At 38.4% G+C, this 18,186-nt stretch overlaps 2 protein-coding genes across 11 annotated transcripts in view; both read left to right on the forward strand.

Moving 5' to 3' along the window:
- LOC106087653 (histone deacetylase 6) overlaps nt 1-12,938 on the forward strand; it is a 29,629-nt gene extending 16,691 nt beyond the window's left edge. For 3 of the 7 annotated variants that reach the window (XM_013252766.2, XM_013252769.2, XM_013252768.2), the window contains exons 4-11: nt 1,434-1,617; nt 1,738-1,874; nt 1,946-2,080; nt 2,139-2,839; nt 2,898-3,598; nt 3,663-4,280; nt 4,533-4,620; nt 11,621-12,938. In XM_013252766.2, coding sequence (XP_013108220.2) covers nt 1,434-1,617; nt 1,738-1,874; nt 1,946-2,080; nt 2,139-2,839; nt 2,898-3,598; nt 3,663-4,280; nt 4,533-4,620; nt 11,621-12,051 — 2,995 coding nt within the window. In that variant the 3' untranslated portion in view covers nt 12,052-12,938. Of the gene's footprint in view, nt 1-1,433; nt 1,618-1,737; nt 1,875-1,945; nt 2,081-2,138; nt 2,840-2,897; nt 3,599-3,662; nt 4,281-4,532; nt 4,621-4,893; nt 5,895-11,620 lie in introns of those variants that run through there. The other 4 variants (XM_013252770.2, XM_013252771.2, XM_013252772.2 and 1 more) reach the window with 4 other exon arrangements.
- A 4,278-nt stretch (nt 12,939-17,216) lies between these two features.
- The window catches only part of LOC106087655 (proline dehydrogenase 1, mitochondrial), a 74,114-nt gene continuing 73,144 nt past the window's right edge, over nt 17,217-18,186 (forward strand). For 2 of the 4 annotated variants that reach the window (XM_013252778.2, XM_013252775.2), the window contains exon 1: nt 17,218-17,359. The gene's annotated coding sequence lies outside the window, so the exon portion shown is untranslated. Of the gene's footprint in view, nt 17,360-18,186 lie in introns of all 4 variants that reach the window. The other 2 variants (XM_013252776.2, XM_013252777.2) reach the window with 2 other exon arrangements.

The raw sequence follows: 18,186 nt of genomic DNA on the forward strand, positions 1-18,186 counted from the left end.
ATAGAAAATTTTGTAAAAATTTTATTTCTATAGAAAATTTTGTCAAAATTTTATTTCTATAGAAAATTTTGTCAAAATTTTATTTCTATAGAAAATTTTGTCAAAAATTTTATTTCTATAGAAAATTTTGTCAAAATTTTATTTCTATCGAAAATTTTGTCAAAATTTTATTATAGAAAATTTTGTCAAAATTTTATTATAGAAAATTGTCAAAATTTTATTTCTATAGAAATTTTTCAAAATTTTATTTCTATAGAAAATTTTGTCAAAATTTTCTGGCCTGGGGGTCTACATTGAGAACCCAAGGAGTGAAATCTGTTTTAGACTGCCTGACCATAATACGTCGAGTGTGAACATCTTTACGGACAGTAAAATGGCCATAAGGGCAATAACAAGCAGGACGGTAAGATCACGAACAATCTTGGGATGAAAGAAGGAGATTAACGTCTTCTCTCTGAGAATAGCACAATCCGCATCGTTTGGGTGCCGGGCCATAACGGAGTAAGGGTTAATGAAAGGGCAGACGATTTGGCGGTGAAGGCCAGAGGACTGCGTCAATAAACCTGGGCGACGAACGCGCATGTAACACTGTGGAACAGCGAAACAGTCGGTAGGTCTGTGAAAATCCTGTGTGGTGACCCGGATCGTGAGGGGACGAGGCTATCACTGAAAGGAAGTAAGAAGCAGGTCAATATCCCTTTTGGTATTATAACGGGACACATAGGACTACGAACGGAACACATCGGACTACGAGCTCACTTATGCAAAATCGGTGCGGCAAGTGTTAGCATGTGGGGAAGATGATGAGACGTTGGAGCATTTCCTATGTCATTGTCCGGCTTTCGCAGCTAACAGACAACGGCACTTAGGTGGGGACACAGTATCAGACACGAACCAACTTAGGGGTGTGGTTTGGAAAACAATTAAGGATTTTGTAAGTAGAACCGAATTCCTAACTTAGATTTTCTTTTTCGATGTTACTTTTTAGTAATTGTCCGTTCCAAGTTTAAGTTTTTATTATTATTCGCTTTATTCCTTTTGTTAAACCTTTTCCTATCGAAATAAAGTAGATGATCTAGGACCGTATACCAATCCTATTCTATAGGGACGAAAAGAATCATCTTACAGCTTTGCTCACTGACCATTGGGCATGTTGTCCCAGATAACTTTGAATCAGGGTTTCTCCCCCGACTAGAACTTTTCTTTTCTTTTTTCCAGGATCGTATAGCAATGCCATTCTATAGGATCGAATAGAGTGGTCTACATTATTGTCTGTAGAGCCAAAGCTTAGATATTACTCACTGACAGTGTCCCCGATAAGTTCGAGAAACGAAAATTTTGCTGAAATTTCTAATTGTATGCAGATTAAACATACATATGGAAGCAAAATAAAAAAAATGTCTTAGGTAACAATGAGTCTTTCTTCTTTTCAGATGTCGCGAATTAAACTTGGTTGAACGTTGTCAGATTATACCCTCAAGACGTGCTACAAAAGACGAAATTATGCTTTTGCATAGTGATGAGCACTACAAACTGCTGGAGCAGACGTCAGGGGTTCAAGACGATGAAAAAATGGAAGACTTAAGTTCAAAATATGACTCAGTTTACATTCATCCGGTAAGGAAGGACTAACTTTCTATTAAAGATTCAAATTCCAAAAACATACCTCAAATTAAATCTGTTTTCGATTTTTCCCAGAGCATCTACATTTTCTAATATATTGTTGCCTTTCCACAGAGCACTTTTGATTTATCTCTACTTTCGGCGGGTTCAACTATAGACTTGGTGGAAAATGTTGTTACTGGTGCTGTGCAAAACGGAATGGCAATTATACGACCACCAGGACATCATGCCATGAAAGCTGAATTTAATGGGTGGGTAATAATGCGAATGTCGTTGGCAAATAAAATGAAATCAATTTTTATGGCATATTTTCTCAATAAAGCTACTGTTTTTTCAACAACGTTGCCATTGCCACACAATATGCCTTGGATGTATTAAAAGTGAATAAAATTATGATAATCGATTGGGATGTGCACCATGGCCAGGGTACCCAAAGATTTTTCTATCATGATCCTAGGTTTGTAAATGAAAACAGGAACATTTAAAGGACACTAATGTTACCATCTTCTTTGTAGGGTATTATATTTTTCTATTCATCGCTTTGAACATGGCACCTATTGGCCTAATCTAAAGGAATCCGATTTTGATGCCATAGGCTATGGTCCTGGCTTGGGTTATAATTTTAACTTACCTTTGAACAAAACTGGCATGACTAATGGAGACTATTTGGCCATCTTCCAACAAATACTAATACCTGTGGCATGTGAATTCCAGCCTGAGTTGATAATTATCTCTGCGGGATATGATGCCGCTTTGGGTTGCCCTGAAGGCGAAATGGAAGTAACACCTGCATTTTATTCGCATCTTATAAATCCCTTGCTAAAGTTGGCGAATTCACGTTTGGCCGTTGTTCTAGAGGGAGGTTATTGCTTGGATTCCTTGGCAGAAGGTGCTGCCTTAACATTGAGGGCGCTTTTGGGAGAACCATGTCCTTCTTTAGTGGAGAAATTGGATCCTCCCTGTCCCTCTATACAAGAGTCAATTCTTAATTGCATTTACGCTCATCGTTCATATTGGAAATGCTTGCAAGCACAAGACACATATACAATGGAGGACATAAACAATGTCAATCCTCAAATCAATTTACATAAAGTTAGTAGGGTATTTATAGGGGGACCACCATTGCCTGAACGCTTCCCCACCCGAGGTACTGGCCCCAATATTCCCCTGGAGGTGGTGGAGCGTAATGCACAACGTTTGAAGAGATTAAAAGCGGGTAAGTTTTTCTCTTTTTGGCTCTAAATATTCTCTACATTGTTGCTCTTTTATCTCAGAAACAAAACTCTTTTCACCAAAAGTGCGAGTCTGCTATGTATACGATGAACTAATGTTGCAACATGCCAATACCTACGAAGAGGGTCATCCTGAGCAACCTGAACGCATAAGTAAAATTTACGAAATGCATCAAGACTACAAACTATTGGAACGCATGCAAAAACTGCCTTCTCGCTCGGCAACGACAAATGAAATTTGTTTGGCCCACACACGATCTCACCTGAATTCTATACGGCGCATAGGGGAGAAGGACGAATTGCAAAACATGGGGGCCAAATTCAATTCCGTCTATTTTCATCCTAAGACATTCGAGTGTGCGACTGTAGCTGCGGGCTCAGTGCTGCAGGTGGTTGACAAAGTTGTTAAGGGAGAAGCTAGAAGTGGTGTTTGCATTGTTAGACCCCCAGGCCATCATGCAGAATCAGATGTTCCGCATGGCTTTTGCATATTCAATAATGTGGCAATTGCCGCCCAGTATGCCATCAATGACCATGGCTTAAACAGGGTGTTAATTGTCGACTGGGATGTGCATCATGGTAATGGTACTCAGCATATATTTGAATCCAATCCCCAGGTACTTTACATAAGTGTGCATCGGTATGACAATGCAACATTTTTTCCAAAAAGTAAAGATGGTGATTATGATTCGGTGGGTAAAGGTGCTGGGGTTGGTTTCAATGTGAACATTCCCTGGAACAAGGTTAGATTTACGTGACCCAGCAATATAAAGGTAACTAAAGAAGTTTTTTTTTTGTTAATTGCAGAAAGGGATGGGCGATTTGGAATATATCATGGCTTTCCAGCATATTATCATGCCAATTGCTTATGAATTTGATCCTCAATTGGTCTTGGTATCAGCTGGATTTGATGCTGCCATAGGTGACCCCCTTGGTGGCTGTAAAGTAACACCCGAAGCTTATGGTTTATTCACACACTGGCTATCGGCTTTGGCTAATGGCCGCATCATAGTTTGCCTTGAGGGTGGCTACAATGTCAATTCCATATCGTATGCCATGACAATGTGCACCAAATCCTTGTTGGGTGATCCCATACCATCAGTGCAATTAAACGGCAGTCTTATGCGTCCGCCCACAGTAGCCTATCTCAGCTGCATGGAAACCTTGCAAAATTGCATTGGAGTTCAACATCGCTATTGGAAAAGTCTAACCTTTGGCAAACGGCTGCCACAGGTGTCGGGAGAAAATAACAATGAGGATTTTCTTTCTGCTACTTTACAAAATTTAGATATTACAAGGGATGACGTTCAAGGAGCAGCTGGTGGTTCCGGCGACTCCGGTCAGAATATATCTTTAGAGGCAAGTGGCAGCAAACCGAAGGTAAAAGTCAAAACTCTAACCGAATATCTCACAGAGCACATGCAGGTAATTAATCAGTATAGAGAGAGAGCGACATGTCAAATATGTACTTAAAAATTGAAATTACCATACTAACCACACCATACGATTTCAATTTTTCATGTCTGTTCCCCTTTTCGATTGCACCATAAATGCACCATACAAATTTTAATGGGGTTTTGATCACCACACAACGTATGCTCAACGTAAAATGTTAAACTCATCTGACAATCGACATGCATATAAATATGTACCATACATGGGGATATCGTTCGATAGGCTTTTGAAAATAATGAAATGTTTGCTGTGGTGCCATTAAAGAATTGTCCTCATTTGTCCCAGTTGCATCCCGAAGATGCGCCAAAATGTAAGCAACATAACTACCTCTAGTAATGAATAATGTATTGTGTTTTCCTTTTTTCATCATTATTTTTATTTATTCGTCATTGTGGTTTTGTGTGCGTTTTAAGTTTTGTTTTGTATTGAGAAGGGGTCTTTAGCATTTTCCCCATTGAAAAAAGACTCTAGAATACATGAAAATCTCTGCCTCATGAATTGGAGTGACAGGAGAGGCTAATTAACTATGCCAATTTTTCGCATGTTTATTAGCAGTTAATAATCGGTACATTTTTCATTGCAGACAACAAAAGACATTTGTACCTACATACAAAAGCCAAATGTTTTCTCGAATGCCATTTATCGCTGTTAGGACAATATTTATTGCCACGACAACTATTTTATTTTATAAAAATTACCTTTAGGGATTTGGCAAAGGTTTGGAGGAATTTACATTTCTCTAGGGTGTATGTATGTTCTCTTGTTTGTAATAAATTTTAGCACCTCTGTTTGAAAGACATATAGAAATGCTTTAAACTGTTAAATTAAATAACGCACCCAGTCATGAGTGTAATAAATAATTCATTAATGGTTGTGGGACGATTCATATCTTAGTGGTTAACTCATTGCGTTGTGACTAACCCACATCAAAACTTATATCATCATAACATTTTGTTTGTATCATTTTTTTGCGTGTGTAATCAAATTTCTTTTTAAAATGTTCTAAATCCGTTTGGTATTATGGCTTACATTGTAAAGTATTGGCAAGTGTACAAATAAGTGGATATATTCCCAATATGCCAATGCAAAGCTTAATGCATACCTATTTATTTGCGGTGTTTTACAAATTAAGAGAAAGGAGTCGGGTAGCGAAGAAAGTATTCACACGATGCATGAAAAATTAACAATGGGTTGGGGGTGGGGTTGGTATATACATATGTATAAAAACAAAACAAACCAAATCTCCAAATCCTCAAATCGGACAAAGAAAGTGGCTCAAGAAGTTAAATCGAAGGTCCACTTCGTATGGAAGCCACATCGTAATCTGAAGCGATAGGGCAATCCCCAACGACCCTTATCACAATACCATGGCAGCCCGTTGTACGTACCGGATTGACCTGATGAAGTCCTTCACCGGCAAGGGCTGCCGCCTCAGTGTACAACGCACTGCTACAACAACAACTCTTATCAATAAAAAGTATTTTCGCGAAATTTCAAGCAGATTCCTTTGACTGGTATGGTGATTGCGGCCGACGGACGGACATTGCTAGATCAACGATCAAGAATAAATATATGTATGTACTTTAGATACAATATTTCGAGGTGTTACATGATTAGATTAGTATACCCCTAATTAGAGCTGACAAACTATCGATAATCACAGCGTTCGACATTTATAATAGTAAATATCGATACTATCGTTATTCCCCGTCACCTATATATCAAACGAAGATGAAAAGTTAAAATCAAGAGATCGATTATTATAGGAGCAATATTAATGCACAGAGTGAATAGAACCAAATTTAATAAAGTCAGCTGGAAATCAGGCAATCATGATAGATATACTCGCACAAAATTTTAGCCTAATCGTATGAAAATTGAGCCCTCTATAGGCGCAATGTAACTTATAGGATACATTCAGTGTTGCATCGCTTATTTCTGTTAAATTTTACAAAAACAATTAACTTTGCTGATAGCATCGATAGAAAAAATATCAATCGATTTGCAGACAAAAAATAAAATATTGTTAGAATCGATAGTGCCATCGATATTTTTCCAGCTCCTCCCCAATCCAATTGATGGGATTGAAAATTTAATTCTAAACAGAAAGTAAAAAAACATAGGTCTAAACTTAATTTAGGTTATGAATGGCCTGTGCAATGCGTAATTGAGGTAGCATAACCTGTTAAATGTTTTACAAATCACAAATCAAACCAATTCTGGAAAGAAATAAACCAGTATGTGTGAAATGGAAAGAGGTTCACTACTATATTGTTGGAAAATCCAATCGTAAATCCGTTAGCTTTGCATTCGAATGAATTGTATCTTCAGTACAAGGTAGAACTGAAACTTCAGTAAGTTGAGATTAGGTTGAAAATAGGGTGGGGATTCTAGTCTGCCTTATGTCATTATGGTCATGCACCTAAGCTAATAATCCGCCAGTTGTACGCTCTAAATACTAAAAAACTAACCTCGAAAAAGAAAATTTAAGTTGGGAATTCGGTGCTACTTATAAAATCCTTAATTGCTTTCCATGCCACGCCCTTAAGTTGGTTCATGTCTTAGTATTGTGTCCTCACCTAAGTACCGGTGTCTTTTAGCCGCGAAAGCCGGCCAATGACATAAGAAATGCTCCAAAGTCTCATGATCTTCCCCACATGCCGTACACATGCTATGACTTGCCGCATAAGTGAGCTCGTAGTCCTATGTGTCCCGTTATGATATCAAAAGCTATACTGACCTCCTTCTTACTTCCTTTCAGTAAAAGCCTCTTCCACTCACGATCCGGATCACCCCATAAGATTTTCGCCGTCCTACCGACTATTTCGCTGTTCCACCTTCGTCGCCCACGCCCTTAACTCGGACTGTGTCGACCCGAAATGCTTCAGGTTAACCAAGTTTATTGACGGCAGTCCTCTGGCCTTCACCGTCAAATGGTCTACCCTTTCATTCCCCCTTACTCCGTTATGGCCCGGCACCCAAACGATGCGGATGTTGCCATCCTCAGAGAAGACGTCAATCTCCTTTCATCCCAAGATTGTTCGTGATATTACCGTCCTGGTTTTTATTGCCCTTAAAGCCATTTTACTGTTCGTAAAGATGTTCACATTCGACGTTTTCGCGTTAGCTCCACACCACCTCACCCATTCCGTGATCGCCCGGATCTCCGCATAGAGGACCGTATTATGGTCAGGCAGTCTGAGACAGATCTCAGTCCTTGGGTTCTCAATGGAGACCCACTCTGTCCTCTAGCTTTGATCTATCGGTGTAACATGATCTTCCAGATGGCAATACTAGGGTTCCGTCAGTTTAAGACTGTGTCGCTGGCAGCAGTGCCACGCACTCGACTCTAACTGTCGTCTTAGGTAACCGATCGGAAACCTCTTCACTTCCATCTAGGTTTCCTATCGTCGTCTCGATTATACCGCGATGATATGAGCTGCTCCCATCCTCAATCCATTCTCCCATCGCCTTAAGTATGGGAGCCGCAGTGCCTCACACTTTATCTGTATGTCAAAGGGTCGGATATCTTGAATAGTCTCGAGAGCCCTATTAGGCGTGGTCCTCATCGCTTCGCCTATGCCAAGACAACATGTTTTCTGAACCCATTGTATTGTCCTAATGTTGCACTTTTTCTCCATCGCAGTCGTATTGGTCTAATCACGCTCTTGTAAAGCCAGAGGACCATCCTCGGACTCAGGCTCCATTTCGAGCCTACGGTCCGTCTACGTAGTGCCCAACATCTGTTAGCCTTCTCAGTACGCTCCTGAATGTGACACTTCTCCAAAGTATTTGACCTTGTCAGATATCGAAATCGTTTTGTTGAGGAAACGTGGTGCGTCAAATTGGCCCACCTTCCTCTTCCTCGTGAACAGGCATATTTCAGACATTTTTGGGTTAAAAAAGACCTTTTCGGCCCTTCTGCATAGCTGGTTCGGATCCTTACCTCTCAGAAGTATAATAACATCGGATTCAAATCCCTCCTCAGTCAGCATTTGAAATAGGTTGTTTATGATGGTCACCCAAAGTAGTGGCGATAAAATGCCCCCATGTGGCGTGCCCTGTGCCACCTTCTCCTTCATATTTATGTCATGGGACCCGCAATTTATCCACCTGTTCCTTAGCATATGGTTTATTCAGTCTCTAACGAATATGTTTAAGAGTGCCACATTAAAATTCCTCCCAAAAATCAGAGTCTTTGATTTAGTTGGATTTATTTAAAAATAATTGGCTGAAGTCCAGTTTAGAACCCTGCCGAGCACCACATTAATCTCCAGTATTTCAGGCGTAGTAGAACTGCCATTAAAAAGTAAAAAGAAGTCGTCGGAAAACAGGAATGTTTCGCAATTCCTAAAAGCGTATAACGCTGAAGATCATTAACATATACAATCAATCCCATGGCAGCCGGTTGTATGTACCGGATTGACCCGATGAATTCCTTCATCGGCAAGGGCTGCCGCCTCAGTGTACCACACACTGCTACTACAACAACAACACAACAACATATACAATAAATGACAGTGGTTCTAAAATAGGACCCTGCGGTACACCACTAATATTTGTTGACTACCCTACTTATTTCCATATTCAGCTCGCTCTATTAGGTACGATATGAAATATCATTTGATACGAAAGCGCACTCGAGTACGTATGCAATAATTAGGCCCCTGGCGTTTTTAAAATTACGCTAAGGGAGAGTACCGATCTCCAGATTTAAGGTTTTGGGGCCATAAAAGTGGAATTTTTTACCCGATTTCTCTGAACATTTTTTTCAAAATCGAAAATTGCCGAAATTCTTTTGTTACTGTGAAATTGGTAAAGATACCCCTTTTTGAAAATTATGGTTGTTATTGGGTGCAGGACCTGACCCATCGGCGGCAACATTTGGTCATAAAATCAGAGATGAATTTTGCACTGATTGCCAGCACACTATATCGTGTCTACGATTTTCGCGGTATATTCGGTATAGGTACGACCCTTGAAGCCTCCACATCTAATATGTCCGATGAGTTATTCTAACCTAATGACGAAACTCGTCCCATAGTGTTTAGTGTGTGTTGTGATCTCTGGCTTTCCTTTTCCATTGCAAAATCTTCGATCATTGAGCTCGTCGCAAAAGAGAAATAAAACGAAAAATTACTAATTATTCTTTAGAAAAGTTTTTCAGACTAACAAGTAAAAAGGCGTTAAGTTCGGCCGGGCCGAACTTTGGATACCCACCACCTCGGGTATATATGTAAACCACCTTTCGTCAAAATCCGGTGAAAAATGCATACCTTATGCCCCATAGAACCTATAAGTACTAGTCATTATTCAATTGTGTATAAGAAAATATTGGTCTTAAAAAAATTTAAAATAAATCGATCTGAACCATATACGACACGGATGTCGAAAAGCCTAACATAAGTCACTGTGCCAAAAAAATGTCGAAGAGCCTAACACAACTCACTGTCCCATAATTCGGCGAAATCGGACAATAAATACGCCTTTTATGGCCCCAAAATCTTAAATCGAGAGATGGGTCTATATGGCAGCTATATCCAAATCTGGACCGATCTGGGCCAAATTGAAGAAGGATGTCGAAGGATGTTGGGACAACTCACTGTCCCAAATTTCAGCAAAATCGGATAATAAATGTGACTTTTATGGGCGTAAGACCCTAAATCGGCGGATGGGTCTATAATGGGGCTATATCAATATATAGTCCGATATAGCCCATCTTCGTGCTTATGGACAAAAAAAGAATCTGTGCAAAATTTCACCTCAATATCTCTATTTTTAAAGACTGTAGCGTGATTTCAACAGACAAACGGACAGACGGACGGACATGGTTAGATCGTCTTAGATTTTTACGCTGATCAAGAATATATATACTTTATAGGGTCGGAAATTGATATTTCGATGTGTTGCAAACGGAATGACAAAATGAATATAGCCTCCATCCTTCGGTGGTGGGTATAAAAATATAGCTCGAGTTAGGAAAGAGGTATCGTAGAGATTTGGATTGGCGTAAAGTGGACGACTGAAACCGGTTACAACAAGTTTTCCCACCATGTTTTGGCAAAAAATTGCTTTGTCAAAAATCGGCAATATTTTATATCCCAAAAATCAAACGAAAAAATTTCTTGAATTTCATAGGAGTGAGATTTCTGGAATCCGTTTTAATGACTTGTTGCATTTGATGGTTTCTCTTTTAGGTTAGGTTATGTTGAAAGGATGTGCGGATCCGCCCCATGCCACTATGGACATACACCTGTGCCAGTAATCGGCTTGTTGTGCGCTCTTAATACTAAATAAGTAACTTTGTAAAAGAAAATCTAAGTTAGGAATTCCGTTCTACTTACAAAACCCTTAATTGTTTTCCATGCCACGCCCCTTAGTTGGTTCATGTCTGGTATTGTGTCCCCACCTAAGTGGCGGGGACAAAGGAAATGCTCAAACATCTCATCATGTTTTCCGCATGTTCTACACATGCTATCATTTGCCGCACCGATTTTACATAAGTGAGCTCGTAGTCCTATGGTCCCGTTATGACGCCGAGAGTTATACTGACCTCCTTCTTACTTTCTTTGAATAAAAGCACCGTCTTCTCACGATCTGGGTCTCCCCATAGGAGAAGACGAGGCTGTTACTGAAAGGAAGTAAGCAATTTCGAGGAAGTAAGGAAGCAATTTCGATGTTATTTGGTACAGTGAGTTGTTTTTGACCCCTTGACATCTTTACCGAATTTGGTCCAGATAGGTTCATATTTCGATATGGTTGCTATGGTTAAGAACACTTCTTCATTTCTTCGACCCAAACTTTAAGTTTAAAACAAACCATACCCGTAGATATTAGTTGTGTTCTTAATCCTGGCTACCATTTATTGTCCAATTTCGATGATATTTGGTACAGTAAGTTGATTTAGACCCCTCGACATCTTTACCGAATTTGGTCCAGATCGGTTCATATTTCGATATGGCTGCTATGGTTAATTTAAGGTATTTTCCTTACTACTTAGAACCAAACTTTAAGTGTAAAACTAAACATGCTCGTAGATCTTAGTTGTGTTCTGCCACGGATTATTTTTCACATTTTTTTTTATTCTATCTCACTGCTGGGTTTTCCTATTTTCCTAACTTTATAGTTATTGATGATCATTTTCTGTGAACTATGTTCGTGTACGTTATGATGTATACATTTTTTTTATTTTTATATTTTGTGCTCTGTATATTTGCTTTTGTAATTTCTTAATATATATTTTTATTGTATTTATAAATTTTAGCAATAATGTACTAAAGTTTTATAATCACATTTTTCCTTCTCCACAGCAATAAATACGAGTCTACCATGTAATGAATGTTCCTCGACAGCTGAAAACTGGATGTGCCTCAGCTGTCATAAGGTGTTGTGCGGTCGTTATGTTATGGAGCATATGATGTTCCACAATATTGAAACATCCCATCCGCTGGCTCTAAGCTTTAGTGATTTATCCGTCTGGTGTTATCCCTGCGAATCATATATTGATAATAGCAAATTACACATTTACAAAAATCTGGCACATTTGCATAAGTTTGGTGAGGAAATGCAATGGGCCTATGATGATGATAGTCATTCAAACCACAGACATCCAAATAATGGTAGTGACAGCGACGACGATGATGAGGATGATGAGAATAACCATCAAGCAGGTTGCAACAGAGCATTTGGAACGCAACAAAATAGTTATTACATACAATTGAATACGGATACGAATAACTGACATTTGCTTACTGTACTGGTCGAGACAGTACAGAATCATTTGTGCCTTTTGTTTCCGTCTCTGCGACCAGTTTTTCAATTTCTTCTACAGTACATATGCCCCTTGGTGCAACGCCTATGTGCAAATATATTGCACTACTTTATGGCGAATTGATAATAAGACATTATAGTAACGTTTTAAATGAATTTGACTATAATATCCTTTTTTTACATGTAAGGTCCCTGACTAGCAAATTAAGTATGTAGTTGTTTGCTAACAACAAAACCTAACTAATAATAATATTAATAGTAATACCAATAATTATAATAACTGTTATATTGTAAATCTATATGTTTCTGTTATACTGCATTTTCCCTCCTCTGAACAATGAAGGCTTTGTAAATTTTCCCTGTTGAATTAGTATTATTGGATTAAAATTGGACTCCTCTTTCTAACTAAAATTTTAAAAATCAAACAGAATTATATATTTTTTTCTTAATTTTATTTTAATTTTTTTTTAAATTGTTGTTTTATTTCAATCTAACGACTACTGACAACATAATTTAGATGGATCCAATTAGGTAATATAAAAATATATAGTAGTAACTAATATCATGATTTTAATCGTGTAGTTCGAATGTAAATTAATATAACGTAAACAAAATTAGCATTAATCACTTCCATACACATCTAAATGCGTACATTCATACCCACCCCTCAATTTAACTGACCATAACATATAAGAATACATATATTTTTTAAGTTAAAATATTATCTACTATGATTGATGAAATGTAAAATTATATTGTTTTTTTTTTTTTTGTTAACATAAAACAAACAAAACCGAAGCATTAGCATTATATTGTATATGGACGAATAAACAAATCATTACATGTCCTAATCGAAAACTTGACTTAAATTTTCATAGCTCTTAAGCCAAAGATGTGCCAGATTCGTCAAAGCGCTTTCAACCACCAGCTGTATATGTAACCCGAGAGCAACCAAACCAAGCTCTTCATTAAATATGTCAACGTTAAGATGTCTTTGGGAGACAAAATCTGAAAAAGTTGGAAACAACGAGTTCAGACATTGTTCCTTCCGAACTGGCTGGAAAAAATTTCTAGGGGATATATTCATTTTGTCATTCCGTTTGAAACACATCGAAATATCCATTTCCAACCCTATAAAGTATATATATTGATTAGCGTAAAAATCTAAGACGATCTAACCATATCCGTCCGTGTGTCTGTTGAAATCGCGCTACAGTCTTTAAAAATAGAGATATTGACTTGAAACTTTGCACAGATTCTTTTTGTCCATAAGCAAGTTAAGTTCGAAGATGGGCTATATCAGACTATATTTTGATATAGCCCCCATATAGACCGATCCGCCGATTTGGATATATCTGCCATATTGACCGATATCTCGATTTAATGTCTTGGTCCCACAAAAGTCGTATTTATAATCCGATTTCATTGAAATTTGACACTTACTTACGTTAGGCTTTCGACATCCGTGTCATATATGGTTCAGATGGGTTTATTTGTTATATACACAATTGAACAATGACTTGTACTTATTAGTATTTGGTTCAAATCGGAACATATTTCAACATTGCTGCTATGGGGCGTAAGGTATGCAGTTTTCACCGGATTTTGACGAAAGGTGGTTTACATATATACCCGAGGTGGTGGGTATCCACAGTTCGGCGCGGCCGAACTTAACGCCTTTTTACTTGTTTTTGAAATTGAATTGGTTCGGTCGCCGAGGCAAGATCGACGAGATAGTGAATTTTCTGAGTTGGAAGATCATATTGGTTGCAACGATCCAGGAGACATAGCTGACCAACTCCTGCAGCTTGCACAGTTGTCACGGATACAGTGTATTACGTAAGGATTGCTTAAGGAATAGAGGTGGGGGATAGGCCTTCGTGATACATCATTCCGTGCAGTATAGACCCATCTCGTCTGCGCCTGGCACTAGCGACCCCTATATGATGCATGGGGATAGAAGTCAGATCCGGCACAGTCGAGATAGCTCTATCTGTACATACCCCTGATTGGTGGCTGTGTCCAAATTAATGGCCAAGTCTGACATAAGTGGCCTACTAATGCCTATAACGTTTCATGGCACGGGATAGCTGTGAGCACCACATAGGCTGGAATAGTGAGGTCCGATCTGTGTGGTGTTCATTGCTGCCACGAGAAGCTTAGCTGCGAGCTACCGGGCGAATCCACAGGTTGTGGATAGTGAAATGCTCCATACGGAGTAGCTTCAACGGCAGTCGCGGACAATAAGCGATATCGAGCGGAGAGACTCAGTGAGAGGTCGAGCGGCACCAGCTCCTGTACAAATATTGAGTGCCTATGATGCTCGATATGACAAGGCGAGTTATTGGTGCATTTAAATAACCAATAGCCAAGCTGTTCCCGCGGCGTTCGTTCCTCTGGACCGCGTTCGTTCCAATCGCCGCTTCAGTGAACTGATACCTCCTCAAATGTGCTCATTGCCGAGAGGAAATTCCGAGACATCATTAAAGCTGCAGCCGCTCGATTTATACCAGCCTGACGAATACCCCAAGTGCGGTATTTGTGGCTGGAACACTTTGAGCAATATAACTTAGGTAACGGTTTAGGCAAGCTGTGGTCTGCTGTTAATTCACTCTCGACCCCGGTAGACGGGACGACTGTCCTCAACCTCTCTTTGAACACTCTTTTAGTACCCAATGTCTGGAAGATGGGCAGAGTGATCCCACAACTGAAGCCTGGAAAGGACCCGGGTAAGGGGGAGTCTTACAGACCGATCTCCCTACACTCACCAGTAGCCAAGACGCTTGAGGGACTACTCCTTCCGAGCCTCGTCGGAGAATTACTATTCGCCGAGCATCAGCATGGATTTCGAAGACTGCATAGCAAAACAACTGACATGCATGCCATCACCGCACACACTTGCCGTGACTTCAATCAGCCCAGGCCATGTTATAGGACGGTCCTCGTAGCACTGGATCTATCGAAGGCATTCGACACGGTTCATGCCGGTATATTTGCCGACATCGTCAATACATCCCAGAACCAGGACTGAAAAGCTGGGTCGCAAATTATCTGTGTGGTCGCCAGTCATTTTTGGTATAATTTTTTCGTACATATTACATGATGTTCATAAATTTCAGAGATGCCACATCTGAAAAAACACATCGTGTAATAGAACTTTTACAAAACATACTGGCGTTATCCATGTAAATTGACAGACGTCGGTGCAGTTTAATTTCAAATTCAGATTACCGTTACAGTTATATGTATATAATTTCAAAATACTTTTTCATATTCTTTTTGGTTATTACTATCAGATGAAAGCCCCCATCCGGACATCTCCAACATCTCTACTCAAAAAGAACCTCTAGGCATCAGCAACCCACACACAAAAGTCAACAGGTTTTGGTGTTTACATTCTTTTTTACTACGCTCAAATATATTTGGCTAATATGAATTTACTTTCGACTCGGAAAGTAATTTTTTAGTGGCGAAATAGACCGAAATCCCAATATCTATGGCTTGCCTAATGCTTTTTGCAAAACCACATTGTGCCTTTATTTTTGCTTTTTATTCTAAATTCTAAGCTAGACACAATTCCAACAACAAAATGAAATATTTGTTTATACTTTATTTTTGTTATATACATACAGTTATGTGCAAATAAATAGGGCCCGCGGATAGAAGGACGAATAAAGGATTCTAAAGCACGTAAAATGAGAGCTAGATAGATGATTTATAGCATTTTTTAAATGAATGTAGACTGCAAAAACAACCCCCGTTGCGAATATATTAAATAAATATTTTTTTAGTTGAAGTTTTTCTACTTGTAACCTAGGCAGGTCGAGGGACTGTGACCGTGTAACAAGAAAATATATGCAAAACTAGTAAACATGGGAAACTATTATCGGTAAGAGGCTGAATTGCTTACAGTTGCGATGATTCTGATTGAAAATACTGTAAAATGCATCCCAAGCCAGAAACCTTTGTTAAGAAACCGAAAATTGTTAGGCGAAGGCATAAGCATAGAAAGGCCTCTGGGGAGAAGGCTAAACACCCTCAGAAATTCAAAATGTTCATTGTTTTCTACACAATTTATTAATTTTATTGCTTTTAAAAAAGATTTAGGCCCCCAGAATGTTCGGCTGCTGTCTTCGTTAATGGACGAAGAACGACGATAGAACGATCAGAAAAAAAATTTACTCACCTAAACCAAAAAAAACCTTTTGACCTTTTTATATTTATGAAGCTAGATGTATAGAATCGGCTATAGGTCATGGGGACAAAAACAAAGCTTTTGGCTGTTGTTTTTTTTTTTTTGTCTTATTTATTTCCAATATTTCGGTCGAGGTTGTGTAACAAATATGCAATAGGCAGTTGAGCGTCATGAACCATTAAGAGCAATGTTGTGGCATGTGCCGCCGACGAAAAGGCGTCAGCAACACACACAGGTAACAACTGACTTTAACAAGAAAAAAATTAAAAAATAGCAAAAATATGAAATAAAATAACCAACGTACCAAGTTAGATTTGGTGAGTAACGATATCCATCTCTTCTTTGTTTTTAAATAATGTTTTTCTTTCTCGTCTCAGAATATAATTACAGGCAGAAATTTCTATGCTGCAGTGGTGTTGCACAAATTAGTTCTCATCGCTATTGTCACCATAGAACGTTTTAATTTATTTTATGCGAACCATTTTTCTGAGTGCAGTTTTGAAATTTATTCCTTATTTTACGGTATAACACATTTCTCTTTGTGTTAAAGCATTTTGACTACTACGCTTGCTTAATTTATTGGAATGACATATTGTTTGCCAGCTGTCTTAAAAAAGGCCCTTCTAAAGGCATTCATTGGTTGAATTTTGTTTTTTTCATACTCTATATGAATGTGTGTGGCTGTGTGTATTGATCAAAAAAGCATCTCCCCTTAACTTGGCGCTAACATGAGAAAGCACATTTGCACATATTTTACCTTTAACTCCCCGATACACTGGGGGATAAACAGAAACCAACAAACAAAAACAATTGAGTAAGAGAGCGCAATAGCGCAACATTTTCTCAAAGAGATAATTATCATCGTGGTCGTTCGTTCGTTTTGCTGGCTTGAATGTTGCGGCGGCCCCAAAACACCACTCTGCTGCTCAATTCCTTAGACTCGTTTTGTCAGTTGTCGTTCGACGCCGCGACGTGATTCTTGAATTCATTCTTCCTTCTCGGTGGTGCTTGTGTGATACTACTGTGAAAACCGACGAACATACACAGTGTCAGTGTAAAAAAAACAGACAGAAAACGGTTTTAGGTATACTTTTTTTAGCTTTTTGTTCCCATTTCGGGTAACCATATATTTTTTATTTTATGTACAAATAATTATTATCCAATTGTTTGCGAAAAAATAGTGTTTAAACAATTTATGTGCATTGTGTATTTTTTTGGTTTGCGACAATGGCAACGATGACACTAGAATTATTGCATAAAAGCATGAAAAATAATTACATATGTACCTAGGTACTTCTGCCTACCTAACTACCCTCCACCAACTAGCAAAAGCTGAATTGACAAAAAATTTCCTTATTTTCGTAGTTGCAAGAAAAAAAGAAGCGAAAAAAACGAAACAAAAATCGCCTAAAGTGTTGTAAAAAATTAAATATTATTCCGCAATAGTCAATGTTCGATATCTTGGTTTAGAAAATTGTCTGCATAATCAGGAATGAAAAAATTACCTACAATACGAGTATAAATATAATTTTAATTTCGGGTGCGACGACTTCAACCACAATTGGCCTTCGCGACACATTGTGGCCAAAAATTTCGATTTTGCCAAAACAAAAAGTTCTTAAAATACCTGCTACTATGTATAAATGTTTATAAAGACTGCTATAATTTGTAAAATTGAGTTAAATAGAAATAGAGACCACCAACAAATTAAAAAAAAAAACTCACACACACACTAACACAAGCCTAAAATGGTTTGTTGGTTGTGTTGAATCAAAACCTGGCTATTATTTTGGTTATAAATGCGGAAATTTTCACTCTAAATCTGAAATCTGATCTGAAAATAACCGACATTATATAATCTCAGAACGTCAAGAAAAAAAGCTTTGAAAAAGAGCAAAACGATGACAGAAG

This window comes from Stomoxys calcitrans, chromosome 4, assembly GCF_963082655.1.
Source record: "Stomoxys calcitrans chromosome 4, idStoCalc2.1, whole genome shotgun sequence".
Taxonomy (NCBI): domain Eukaryota; kingdom Metazoa; phylum Arthropoda; class Insecta; order Diptera; family Muscidae; genus Stomoxys; species Stomoxys calcitrans.